The sequence below is a fragment of the Oncorhynchus keta genome, chromosome 26, assembly GCF_023373465.1.
Source record: "Oncorhynchus keta strain PuntledgeMale-10-30-2019 chromosome 26, Oket_V2, whole genome shotgun sequence".
In the NCBI taxonomy this organism is placed as follows: Eukaryota; Metazoa; Chordata; class Actinopteri; order Salmoniformes; family Salmonidae; genus Oncorhynchus; species Oncorhynchus keta.
Window position 1 is genome coordinate 13,677,897 of NC_068446.1, and position 14,611 is coordinate 13,692,507.

A 14,611-nucleotide genomic window follows, 5' to 3' on the forward strand; every position below is an offset into this window, starting at 1 on the left:
TTTGACTGTTTTCTACATTGTGGAATAATAGTGAAGACAACAAAACTATGAAATAACGCATATGGAATCATGTAGTAATCAAAAAAGTGTTAATAAAACCTAAATATATTTTATATTTGAATCAATACCAACACTTCTTCTTCTTATTTTTTCAAATACTGTTAAACTATTTGGTCAAAATGTTGTCTTGAAGACAATGTTCATTTGCTTTGACCCTAGTGTTCCATTTGTACATGTCACAGGAGGTTGGTGGCAGCTTAATTGGGGAGGACAGGCTTGTGGTAATGGCTGGACCTGAATCAGTGGAATGGTATCAAACACATCAAACACATGGTTTAATGCCATAACATTAGTTCCATTCCAGCCATTATTGTGAGCCGTCCTCCCCTCAGGCATAATAAACTATATTGAAAAGAACACAGATTTTGATTTGGAACCTGAAAAATGTGCCTTTCAACTTACCGAATTGAGCCTTGTTTCAAATAATCACGCTTTAAGAAAAACTGTTGCGGACGTGAGATGCGAATCACTTCGCAATATTCTGTTATATTTTATTATAAAATAGGTGTCTTGACTGTGATAAGTGCTAGGGAAATAAGTGCATCTTGTCTGCTAAATTTACAAAACAATGCTATGCCATTGCACAGCAGTAGGCTTCTACAAGAAAGCGACATGCGGCTGAGGTTACTCCCTTTTCGAAGAGTATGATCCACGATATAATATAACCAGTTGAGATTAGAGTTTTAATACATTCATCTTAAAAGGCATTTGTTTTTTTATTGACTGAATATATATATATATATATATATATATATATATATATATATATATATATATATATATATATATATATATATATATATATATATATATATATATATATATATATATATATATATATATATATATATATATATATATACATATATATATGTGTGTAGTTGAAGTCGGAATTTTACATACACTTAGGTTGGAATCATTCAAACTCATTTTTCAACCACTCCAAAAATGTCCTTTTAACAAACTATTGTTTTGGCAAGTCGGTTCGGACATCTACTTTGTGCATGACACAAGTAATTTTTCCAACAATTGTTTATAGACAGATTATTTAATGTATAATTCACTCTATCACAATTCCAGTGGGTCAGAAGTTTACATAAACTAAGTTGACTGTGCCTTTAAACAGCTTGGAAAATTCCAGAAAATTATGTAATGGCTTTAGAAGCTTCTGATAGGCTAATTGACATCATTTGAGTCAATTGGAGGTGTACCTGTGGATGTATTTCAAGGCCTACCTTCAAACTCAGTGCCTCTGCTTGACATCATGGGACAATAAAAAGAAATCAGCCAAGACCTCAGAAAAATAATTGTAGACTTCCACATGTCTGTTTCATCCTTGGGAGCAATTTCCAAATGCCTGAAGGTACCACGTTCATCTGTACAAACAATAGTACGCAAGTATAAACACCATGGGACCACATGGGACCACGCAGTCATCATACCACTCAGGAAGGAGACGCGTTCTATCTCCTAGAGATGAATGTACTTTGGTGCAAAAAGTGCAAATCAATTCCAGAACAACAGTGAAGGACCTTGTCCTGCTGGAAGAAACAGGTACAAAGTATCTATATCCACAGTATAACGAGTCCTATATCGACATAACCTGAAAGGCCGCTCAGCAAGGAAGAAGCCACTGCTCCAATAATAATGACCATTATTGTGTTTGGAGTAAAATGGGGGAAGCTTGCAAGCTGAAGAACACCATCCCAACCGTGAAGCACAGGGGTGGCAGCATCATGTTGTGGGGTGCTTTGCTACAGGAGGGATTGCTGCACTTCACAAAATAGATGGCTTCATGAGGGAGGAAAATCATGTGGATGATTTCTCAAGATATCAGTCAGGAAGTTAAAGCTTGGTTGCAAATGGGTCTTCCAAAATGGACAAAAACCCCAGCATAATACATCCAAAGTTGTGGCAAAATGGCTTACGGACAACAAAGTCAAGGTATGTGAAACAATGTCAGGAATTGTGAAAAACTGAGTTTAAATGTAACTGTATGTACATACACACAGTTGAAGTTTACATACTGTACACCATATATATAGTGCTGCCCTTGTTCTAAACATTTTTGTTATTTTTATTTGACTACTCCAGTACTCAAAAAAAAAAAGTCATGCCAGTACTTGAACAGTCAAAAAAGGTATACTCCACCCACTGGTTTCAATCCTCAATAGCCACAAATGATTTTCAAGATGATCAGAGGTGGAAGTCGTGATGTTACAATGATGATACGTTTGATACCGGAGCTCCGAGGCATACACCGAAATCCTGAAGCAGTTTACTTTGAAGCAGTGTGCCGATGCTTGTAATTACTTTATTACAAGCACGTGATCAATGACGTTCAAAGCTTCATTTTGTCAAACAACCACGTAATTGGTTTGGTATTGGATTCGGGAGAAGGCAAAAAGACTACCCTGCACACCTGCTATGTGCAGGGTAGGACGTCATCTTTAATAATTTGTCTGTTTTAAATGATTTTGACCAGCAGGTGCCACTACTGTAAAAAAGCCTATTTTTGACACAATTAGCTGGCAATGCTCAATGCATTAGAAAGCTTAGTTTAGTTTCCCAATCACTAGGTGGGGGTATTGTGTCTAACATTGGTTGGCACACCACCATTAAGCCCTAGCAAAGAAGAAAACATTAAAAGTAACATTTTAACTTATTACATATTTGTAAATCCAAACAAAGGCTTTAAGGAAACTCATACACTTCTGTAAGTATCATTACAACTGCAAAAATATAAAAGTTTACCTTTGTTATGTGATAACTATACAACAGAACCAGTGAACAGAAATGACATTTACTCTCAGGGGTGTCAAAAGAAAAAAGATCTGGAAGCCACGCCCCTACTTAACTACGCCTCCAGTCTTCCTGCTCTGACCCAATGGGTCATATCTCAATAACCAAGCAGTTAAGAAAACAACCCACGTAAGTGACACAACACGTGCAACAAAGCAGTTGTGTCAACCAAACAACCCAGCATTTTTTAGAGTGCATGATGATTTTATTCTCCCTTCTTCCTTGTGTAATTTTCTATATGAACCTCATTGACAGTTATGGACCACGTGTGATGGAATATAAATCGTAACCTATTATTTAAAGCTTGGCCATATCCTTCCTCATTCCCATGATATTTCAATATATATTTCAATCCTAGCCCCTCCATTGTGTTGTGTGAGCCTTCTTTCCATTGTCCACTGACAAAAGTGGCGTCACTCACGCACAATGCAATTCCCTCAATCTGTGCAGGCGAAAGGCACGCTATCAGGATGGAGTTGTCTTTACTTACTTTGAAAGGCACTTGAGACTTGTATGTTTCTGGCACTTCCCAAGTCAGCAGCACTGACGTCTTCATCACGGCTTTTACACCAAAGTTTTTGGTGAACTCTGGGGGAGTTGGGGGGAGAAAGAGGGTGAGGCGGAAGAGAGAGGGGTGAGATTGAGGGAGAGAGGAGGGAGACAGAGGGTGAGGTGAGGCAGACAGGGTGAGGTGGAGGAGAGAGGGGTGAGACAGAGGGAGTTGGTGAGAGAGGGTGCGTTGGGGGAGAAAGAGGGTGAGGTGGGGAGAGAGTGAAGAGAGAGGTTAGGTGGGGGAGAGACGGGTGAAACAGAGGTGACGGAGACAGAGGAAACACACAGAAGGTAAATTATAAAAGAGCACTGTCATCTGTACTTGCTGTAACATGATAGAGCTAGGGGAACCCTAGAGCATCTTGGGAGATAAAATAGTAAGGGACACAAAGCAGATAGAGAGCAGATAAACAGATTATGAAACGAGTCTCTGGAGAGATATCTAATTCATAATAGTTCACTAATGTTCAGTGACCCATACTTTGTAATGGTAACATTAAGAGATGTTATTGCATTTACACTTGAACATAAATATATGCATGATAAAACATCAGGGGAACTACTCACATGAGTGTTCCTCTACATTAAACTTCACTGTAACTGGTGGGTGTAAAACAGTGGGATCTGAATCCCAGTATCTGGTAGCTGCCTCCTAGACCTCTGTGCATTAGATTTGACTATGAATAGCTAGTAGCAGGAAGCTTAGCATATATTTCCACATCAGCCATATGTGCCCTAATATGAACATGAAAGGAGTGTTCCATGGTGCTGATGTACTGCTGTACTGGTTACGCTGGACTGGTTCTGCCACTCTTGTCCAGTTGCCACCAGCTTCCACACACACAGTTACGCATCTGTTCCTCTCCCATACCATCTGCTCTGTGTGTGTGTGTGTGCGTGTGTGTGTTTGCATGCCTGTCTGCATCTGTGTGAGACTATTTATACAGAGGCATGGAGGTCGACACGATCATGCTCTCAGTGTGTGTGTGTGTGTGTGTGTGTGTGTGTGTGTGTGTGTGTGTGTGTGTGTGTGTGTGTGTGTGTGTGTGTGTGTGTGTGTGTGTGTGTGTGTGTGTGTGTGTGTGTGTGTGTGTGTGTGTGCGCCTGCACTCGGGTTTGTGTGTACGCCTGCATTGCGTATGTCCACCGCATACTCACCTGGCATGGCGGTAGACATGGTCCTGCTCTGTATACTAGGACTGATTGGTCCCCCTCCCTTGCTGGTGAATGCCCTGATCCTGATATCATAAGTGGTATCAGGCTGCAGCCCCATGATGGTCATCTGGGTCTCTGTCGTGCTGTTGAGGCAGATGAGATAAGGGAAGATAAGATACCTCTGTTTTAGGACAATGGACTATCCAAGATGAACTTCATTGAGATAAAGTGAGGACTTTCTGTGTTAAGTGGTTTATCAATGTCTCAGAAGGTGTTTACATTTATTTATTTACATTGGTATTGAATATTACCTGTTGGTGTGGTTCTGCTGGCTGTTGATATCTCTGTACACCACAACGTACTGGACAATCTTCCCGTTCCTCTCAGCCAGCACCGGAGGCTCCCAGGCCAGCTTGGTTGTGGTGGTGGTCAGGCCCACAACGCTCAGGTTCTGGGGGTAGCTACCGGGCACATCGTCTGGCGTGGTAATCTCCTTTGCGTACTCCTCCCCGTTGCCCACCCGGTTTTTGGCACAGAGCTTGAAGATGTAGGTGGCGCCCTTGTGCAGGCCGGTGACAGTGAAGTGGTCTTCTATCTTCTTGAAGTCTTTTACGGTGAACGACTCCTCCTCCATGCGTTTGTACTGCAGCTGGTAGCCCATGTGCTCTCCCACCATCTCCTTCGGAGGTTGCCACTGGATGAGGGCTGTGTTACCGATGGTGGTGCTGATCATCATAGTGGGCCTGCCTGGGACTGATGGGTAAAGAGAGGGATTAGGATCATTAGGATAATGACATAAAAAATACTTTAAAATGACATTGAACACACCTAATGGGCCCTGGACGAAAGTAGTGCACTATATGGGGAACATGGTGCCATTTGGGAGGCAACCATTGTGAGCAGTCAGAGTAAAAGGGCAGTTTCAGGTCAAACCAGTCAGAGTGAGTACTACTGCACATTCACCATTTATACTGGTCCTGAGCGCTCTGGAGCCGGCTTTCACAAAGGATCTCTATGGACTTTGCTCTGTTCATCTTTGCCTCGATCCTGACTAGTGTCTCAGTCCCTACCGCTGAAAAACATCGCCATAGCATGATACTGCCACCACCATGCTTCACCATAGGGATGTTGCCAGGTTTTCCCCAGATGTGGCACTTGGCATTCAGGCCAAAGAGTTCAATTTTGGTTTCATCAGACCAGAGAATCTTGAGTCCATTAGGTGCCTTTTGGCAAACTCCAAGCGGGCTGTCATGTGCCTTTTACTGCGGAGTGGCTTCCGTCTGGCCACTCTAACATAAATCCCTGATCGGTGGAGTGTTGCAGAGATGGGTGTCCTTCTGGAAGGTTCTCCCATCTCCACAGAGGAACTCTGGAGCTCTGTCAGAGTGACCATCGGTTTCTTGGTCACCTCCCTGACCAAGGCCCTTGTCCCCAGATTGCTCAGTTATGCGGAACGGACAGCTGTAGGAAGAGTCTTGGTGGTTCCAAACCTCCTCCATTTAAGAGTGATGGAGGCCACTGTTTTCTTGGGGACCTTCAATGCTGCAGAAATGTTTGGGTACCCTTCCCCAGATCTGTGCCTCGACATAATCTTGTCTCTGAGCTCTACGAACAATTCCTTTGACCTCATGGCTTGGTTTTTGCTTTGACATGCACTATCAACTGTTGTACCTCATACAGACAGGTATGTGCCTTTCTAAATCATGCCTAATCAATTACATTTATCACAGCTGGACTCCAATAAAGTTTTAGAAACAGCTCAAGGATGACCAATGGAAAGAGGATACACCTGAGCAAGTTTTTTACATTTACATTTACATTTACATTTAAGTCATTTAGCAGACGCTCTTATCCAGAGCGACTTACAAATTGGTGCATTCACCTTATGACATCCAGTGGAACAGCCACTTTACAATAGTGCATCTAAATCTTTTAAGGGGGGGGTGAGAAGGATTACTTTATCCTATCCTAGGTATTCCTTAAAGAGGTGGGGTTTCAGGTGTCTCCGGAAGGTGGTGATTGACTCCGCTGTCCTGGCGTCGTGAGGGAGTGTGTTCCACCATTGGGGAGCCAGAGCAGCGAACAGTTTTGACTGGGCTGAGCGGGAACTGTACTTCCTCAGTGGTAGGGAGGCGAGCAGGCCAGAGGTGGATGAACGCAGTGCCCTTGTTTGGGTGTAGGGCCTGATCAGAGCCTGGAGGTACTGAGGTGCCGTTCCCCTCACAGCTCCGTAGGCAAGCACCATGGTCTTGTAGCGGATGCGAGCTTCAACTGGAAGCCAGTGGAGAGAGCGGAGGAGCGGGGTGACGTGAGAGAACTTGGGAAGGTTGAACACCAGACGGGCTGCGGCGTTCTGGATGAGTTGTAGGGGTTTAATGGCACAGGCAGGGAGCCCAGCCAACAGCGAGTTGCAGTAATCCAGACGGGAGATGACAAGTGCCTGGATTAGGACCTGCGCCGCTTCCTGCGTGAGGCAGGGTCGTACTCTGCGGATGTTGTAGAGCATGAACCTACAGGAACGGGCCACCGCCTTGATGTTAGTTGAGAATGACAGCGTGTTGTCCAGGATCACGCCAAGGTTCTTAGCGCTCTGGGAGGAGGACACAATGGAGTTGTCAACCATGATGGCGAGATCATGGAACGGGCAGTCCTTCCCGGGAGGAAGAGCAGCTCCGTCTTGCCGAGGTTCAGCTTGAGGTGGTGATCCGTCATCCACACTGATATGTCTGCCAGACATGCAGAGATGCGATTCACCACCTGGTCATCAGAAGGAGGAAAGGAGAAGATTAATTGTGTGTCGTCTGCCATAGCAATGATAGGAGAGACCATGTGAGGTTATGACACAGCCAAGTGACTTGGTGTAAAGCGAGAATAGGAGAGGGCCTAGAACAGAGCCCTGGGGGACACCAGTGGTGAGAGCGCGTGGTGAGGAGACAGATTCTCGCCACGCCACCTGGTAGGAGCGACCTGTCAGGTAGGACGCAATCCAAGCGTGGGCCGCGCCGGAGATGCCCAACTCGGAGAGGGTGGAGAGGAGGATCTGATGGTTCACAGTATCGAAGGCAGCCGATAGGTCTAGAAGGATGAGAGCAGAGGAGAGAGAGTTAGCTTTAGCAGTGCGGAGCGCCTCCGTGATACAGAGAAGAGCAGTCTCAGTTGAATGACTAGTCTTGAAACCTGACTGATTTGGATCAAGAAGGTCATTCTGAGAGAGATAGCGGGAGAGCTGGCCAAGGACGGCACGTTCAAGAGTTTTGGAGAAAAGAAAGAAGGTATACTGGTCTGTAGTTGTTGACATCGGAGGGATCGAGTGTAGGTTTTTTCAGAAGGGGTGCAACTCTCGCTCTCTTGAAGACGGAAGGGACGTAGCCAGCGGTCAGGGATGAGTTGATGAGCGAGGTGAGGTAAGGGAGAAGGTCTCCGGAAATAGTCTGGAGAAGAGAGGAGGGGATAGGGTCGAGCGGGCAGGTTGTTGGGCGGCCGGCCGTCACAAGACGCGAGATTTCATCTGGAGAGAGAGGGGAGAAAGAGGTCAGAGCACCGGGTAGGGCAGTGTGAGCAGAACCAGCGGTGTCGTTTGACTTAGCAAACGAGGATCGGATGTCGTCGACCTTCTTTTCAAAATCATCATCAAAAGTCATCTGCAGAGAGGGAGGAGGGGGGAGGGGGAGGAGGATTCAGGAGGGAGGAGAAGGTGGCAAAGAGCTTCCTAGGGTTAGAGGCAGATGCTTGGAATTTAGAGTGGTAGAAAGTGGCTTTAGCAGCAGAGACAGAGGAGGAAAATGTAGAGAGGAGGGAGCGAAAGGATGCCAGGTCCGCAGGGAGGCGAGTTTTCCTCCATTTCCGCTCGGCTGCCCGGAGCCCTGTTCTGTGAGCTTGCAATGAGTCGTCGAGCCACGGAGCGGGAGGGGAGGACCGAGCCGGCCTGGAAGATAGGGGACATAGAGAGTCAAAGGATGCAGAAAGGGAGGAGAGGAGGGTGGAGGAGGCAGAATCAGGAGATAGGTTGGAGAAGGTTTGAGCAGAGGGAAGAGATGATAGGATGGAAGAGGAGAGAGTAGCGGGGGAGAGAGAGCGAAGGTTGGGACGGCGCGATACCATCCGAGTAGGGGCAGTGTGGGAAGTGTTGGATGAGAGCGAGAGGGAAAAGGATACAAGGTAGTGGTCGGAGACTTGGAGGGGAGTTGCAATGAGGTTAGTGGAAGAACAGCATCTAGTAAAGATGAGGTCGAGCGTATTGCCTGCCTTGTGAGTAGGGGGAAGGTGAGAGGGTGAGGTCAAAAGAGGAAAGGAGTGGAAAGAAGGAGGCAGAGAGGAATGAGTCAAAGGTAGACGTGGGGAGGTTAAAGTCGCCCAGAACTGTGAGAGGTGAGCCGTCCTCAGGAAAGGAGCTTATCAAGACATCAAGCTCATTGATGAACTCTCCGAGGGGACCTGGAGGGCGATAAATGATAAGGATGTTAAGCTTGAAAGGGCTGGTAACTGTGACAGCATGAAATTCAAAGGAGGCGATAGACAGATGGGTAAGGGGAGAAAGAGAGAATGACCACTTGGGAGAGATGAGGATCCCGGTGCCACCACCCCGCTGACCAGAAGCTCTCGGGGTGTGTGAGAACACGTGGGCGGACGAAGAGAGAGCAGTAGGAGTAGCAGTGTTATCTGTGGTGATCCATGTTTCCGTCAGTGCCAAGAAGTCGAGGGACTGGAGGGAGGCATAGGCTGAGATGAACTCTGCCTTGTTGGCCGCAGATCGGCAGTTCCAGAGGCTACCGGAGACCTGGAACTCCACGTGGGTCGTGCGCGCGGGGACCACCAGATTAGGGTGGACGCGGCCACGCGGTGTGGAGCGTTTGTATGGTCTGTGCAGAGAGGAGATAACAGGGATAGACAGACACATAGTTGACAGGCTACAGAAGAGGCTACGCTAATGCAAGGAGATTGAATGACAAGTGGACAACACGTCTCGAATGTTCAGAAAGTTAAGCTTACGTAGCAAGAATCTTATTGACTAAAATGATTAAAATGATACAGTACTGCTGAAGTAGGCTAGCTGGCAGTGGCTGCGTTGTTGACTTTGTAGACTAGCTGGCAGTGGCTGCGTTGTTGACACTACACTAATCAAGTCGTTCCGTTGAGTGTAATAGTTTCTACAGTGCTGCTATTCGGGGACTAGCTGGCTAGCTAGCAGTGTTGATTACGTTACGTTGCGTTAAAAGAACGACAATAGCTGGCTAGCTAACCTAGAAAATCGCTCTAGACTACACAATTATCTTTGATACACAGACGGCTATGTAGCTAGCTATGTAGCTAGCTACGATCAAACAAATCAAACCGTTGTGCTGTAATGAAATGAAATGAAAATGTGATACTACCTGTGGAGCGAAGCGGAATGCGACCGGGTTGTTGAGTGCGGAAGTTCTATTCAGTAGACGTTGGCTAGCTGTTGGCTAGCTAGCAGTGTCTCCTATGTTAAGGACGACAAATAGCTGGCTAGCTAACCTCGGTAAATTAAGATAATCACTCTAAGACTACACGCTCTAAACTACACAATTATCTTGGATACGAAGACAGCAAAGACAACTATGTAGCTAGCTAACACTACACTAATCAAGTCGTTCAGTTGAGTGTAATAGTTTCTACAGTGCTGCTATTCGGTAGACGGTGGACGTTTGCTAGCTGGCTAGCTGCTGGGCAGATAGCAGTGTAGACTATGTTAGGACGACGAAATACGAAGTTGCAATAGAAGTGCTGACTGTTTCACTTTGTTGTCCTCTTTCTTTTCCTTTTTCTTCTGTCCTTCTTTTGTCCTTATTTTGTCTTCCTTTCTTCTGTTAACTAGATATTTTTTGTTGAAATACATTTTTTTTTAAATACATTTGCAAAAATGTACATAAACCTGTTTTCGCTATGTCATTATGAGGTATTGTGTATAAATGGATGAGGATTGTGTATAAATTGTGTATAAATTGTGTATAAATTGATGAGGTTATTTTAGATTATATTTTTCATTATAGTGATATTGATATTTGTACTGCAGTGCCCTTTTGGAATAAAACATTCTCTTTCACAATAATCACCTGATCAAGAAGGAGCAATGATTTAGCTGTGCACACTTGCTCCTGTGTGTGTGTGTGTTTGTGTTTGTGTGTAGCTCTACACACCTGCTCCTGTTGTGGTGACCACCTTGGCCTTACTGCGTGCCCCATCTCCCTTGGTGGTGTAGGCTGCCACAGTGACAGAGTAGGTGGTCTCAGGGAGCAGGCCTGTTATGACAGTCTCCTGTCGGAGAGAAATGCACAAACAGCCCATGTCAGACTAATGCTATGATGAGATGATACCTAACACAATGACCCAGCCTTCATCCACTGTACTGTGTTCAGTACACTCTGGTAGGGTTAGGCAGTCAAGCGCACACGCACACACACACCATACGTCAGTGTAGCATTTGAAATACTCTCAAAGCATTGCATTTCTTTCTGAGAAATGGTTGCAGAGAAGGTAAAGGAACAAACAAAGCTCAAATGGTTTGAAAATAAATAGAGAACAATTTTGGTACTCCCATGTTGCTGTGGTGATATAAGAACTGAGATTAAACCTTATACACTCAGTGGCCAGTTTATAAGGTACACCGCCACATGGTTCGCTCCTAGAAGTTAGTCACGTGGCCGAGGCTTGCTATATAAAGCAGGCAGACAGGCATTGAGGCATTCAGTTACTGTCCGATTGAACGTTAGAATGGGTCAAAAGAGTGACATAAGCAACTTTGAGCATGGTATGATCGGCAATGCCAGGCACGCCATTTCCGGTATCTCAGATATGGCCAGCTTCCTGGGCTTTTTACGCATGACAGTGTCTAGGGTTTACCAAGAATGGTGCGACAAACAAAAAACATACTTACAGTGGCAGTCCTGTGGGCGAAAACAGCTCGTTGATAAGAGGTAGAAGGAGAATTGCAAGAATCATGCACGCTAAAAGGCTGGCCACAAACAGGAAAATAGTGGCACAGTACAATGGTGGTGTGTAGAACGGCATCTCGGAATACACAACTCGTCTGTCCTTGTCCACTCCTATCAGCAAATAAAAAGGAGAAGCCGCTCCAGTGGGCACGCAATCACCAACAAGATTGTAGACCTACACAAGGCTGGAATGGGCTACAAGACCATCGCCAAGCAGCTTGGTGAGAAGGTGACAACAGTTGGTGTGATCATTCACAAATGTAAGAACTGTCAATCTCCCTCGGCCTGGGGCTCCATGCAAGATCTCACCTCGTGGAGTTGCAAAGATCATGACAACGGTGAGGAATCAGCCCAGAACTACATGGGAGGATCTTGTCAATGATCTTAAGGCAGCTGGGACCATAGTCACCAAGAAAATAATTGGTAACACACTATGCCGTGAAGGATTGGAATCCTGAAGCACCCGCACGGTTCCCCTGCTCAAGAAAGCACATATACATGCCCGTCTGAAGTTTGCCAATGAACATCTGAATGATTCAGAGGACAACTGGGTGAAAGTGTTGTGGTCAGATGAGACCAAAATGTAGCTTTTTGGCATCAACTCAACTCGCCGTGTTTGGAGGAGGAGGAACGCTGCCTATGACCCCAAGAACCTCATCCCCACCGTCAAACATGGAGGTGGAAACATTATGCTTTGGGGGTGTTTTTCTGCTAAGGGGACTGGACAACTTCACCGCATCAAAGGGACGATGGATGGGGCCATGTACTGTCAAATCTTGGTTGAGAACCTCCTTCTTTGTCATTGGGCAAACGTACAAAATCAGCAGGGGATCAAATACTTTTTTCCCTCATTGAAGAACCATATATATTATTTCCCAGCATGCTCTTTTGCAGGGAGATTCAAGACTGTTGGAAAAATTTTCCAAGTGAAGCTGGTTGTCCAAGCTGTAATCAAGGCAAAGGGTGGCTACTTTGAAGAATCTGAAATATGAAATAGATTTAGATTTCTTTAACACTTGTTTGGTTACTACATGATTCCATATGTGTTATTTCACAGTGTTGATGTCTTCTCTATTCTACAATGTAGAAGACAGTCAAAATAAAGAAAAACCATTGAATGAGTAGGTGCAAAAACTTTTGACTGGTACTGTAATTGTTTGATTTACTGTAATATTTGTATTTTTGCATGTGTTGATTAATTTCATGCTACACAAAACATATAAATAACATACAGTTTTCTAAACTAATTCAATCTGTTAGATTTTTTTGCGCTTGTTACTGAAATGGTTGTTCCTGTTTAGATGATTGAGGTCGTCTCAGTATTCAATATTCTCTACTCTGGCAGTCATTCTGAATGCAGGTTATGGGTAACTAACAATTACACTTGTTGGATAACCCGGGCTGGATTCCAATAGGGATCACACATCACTTTGCAAGCCAGCATAATGTGACTTGCAGGCCTGATGTGGCCTGTAAACCAGGAGATTCCTAACATCACTCTGTTAGGGTATAACTAGGCCCTCAAAGAAAGGCTTTATTATTTACAGTATTGTATTCTCATACATATGTATAATTTAAAGGCTAATTAGGCTGGTGGAACCATTCATAAAGGGTTCAAAGAACCCTCCAAAGATAAAAGGGTTCACTGTAGAACCCTTCAAAGGGGTTCTTGGCAGAACCCTCCATAGAGAGTTCTAGGTAGAACCATATACAGGCGGTTCTTTGAAGAACCCTAAATAAAGAGTTCTAGTCAGAACCCTCTGCAAAAGGTTATACCCATCACAAAAAAGGATTCCCCAAACTGAAGAATCCTATATGGTTCTACACAGCACCTTTTCTTTCTTAGTGTACTTTTGACAAGGGCCATAGGGACACAGGAATGCTTTTGTCCAGGGCCCATAGTGACACAGGCATGCTTTTGACCAGGGCCCATAGTGACACAGGCATGCAAATAGTGCAATATCAAGGGAATAGTGTGTCATTTGTGATGAATGAGCTTCAGACGGAAGAGCGAAAGTCAGAGACAGGAGCTGGGTTTCCAACTGAGAACACCCAGAGAGACTCATCCACCCATCCCTCTATCCCTCCATCTCACTCGCCCATCAGCCTACCACCCATGGTGCAAGCTTGTAAGAGCCTGGGGCATGGAGCTCAGCACAGCCCTCCGAGAGCAGATGAGATAACAGACCAAGAAACTGCAGCTAGCAACCACAGGAATGACATGGCCAGCTCCGCTTCCCAGAGCCCAAACCAATCTTTAATTATGATTTCATGGCTGTAGCCTCTCACATCTTTATTGCATGATAATCATAAAAAGGAAGGCTTTCCCTTTCTGATAATTATGATGCAGCCATGTAATCACAGACATGCTACTGAGCAGAGCAGGCTGGCATATAGTAGGCTATTTTGAGCAAAGATCGCCCACTTAGGGTTTAAGAAGCAGCCATCTCATCTTCCACGGGGGGGGGGGGGTTCAAGATGAGAGGGAATACGAGTCATCTAGAGCTATTAATTTTCTTTAAAAAGCCTCATTATTTTTATCGTACAGTATTCCTTTTTAGTTTTGGCGCTGGAGTGGTTTCTCTCTTTCATTTGGAATAAAAATCTAATCAGGCTCTTCTCCCTTATTCAAATGCAGAGGGATGGGGGGAGGAGGAGGGGAGGGACGAATATCGGGTTCTCTGGGAATGTAGGGATGGATTCCCAAGGAGGGAATATATTAAACATTAAGACAGACTGCATCCCAAATGGCGCCCGATTCCCCTTTTGACCAGAGCCTATAGGGCTCTGGTCAAAAGTAGTGTACTACAAAGGGAATATGGTGCCATTTGGGATGCAGACAAGACATGATGAAAGATTCTATTCTACATCCAAGGGAACTCTGTCCTGGCTTGTTTAACTGAAGCCAATCAAGTTGTCATGACTTCCAGTTCCAGTAGACTCCAGATCAAACGCTCTGGTCCTCTCCACCTACTTCTTCCACCCCTCTCTTCCACCTCCTCCTTCCACTTACCTATTCCACCGTCCACCTTTTTCTAAACCTCCACCCTAAATTAACAGGGGTTCCTACACTGTGAAATCCAAGT

The 14,611-nt window shown here is 45.0% G+C and overlaps 1 protein-coding gene across 8 annotated transcripts in view; it reads right to left on the minus strand.

Moving 5' to 3' along the window:
- Window positions 1–14,611, minus strand: part of LOC118371478 (receptor-type tyrosine-protein phosphatase F) — a 430,463-nt gene that overhangs the window by 67,578 nt on the left and 348,274 nt on the right. For all 8 annotated transcript variants that reach the window (XM_052480269.1, XM_052480266.1, XM_052480268.1 and 5 more), the window contains 4 exons: window positions 10,731–10,848; window positions 4,881–5,322; window positions 4,573–4,712; window positions 3,353–3,450 (listed from right to left, as the gene is read on the minus strand). In XM_052480269.1, the coding sequence (XP_052336229.1) occupies window positions 3,353–3,450; window positions 4,573–4,712; window positions 4,881–5,322; window positions 10,731–10,848 (798 nt within the window). The remainder of the gene's footprint in view (window positions 1–3,352; window positions 3,451–4,572; window positions 4,713–4,880; window positions 5,323–10,730; window positions 10,849–14,611) is intronic.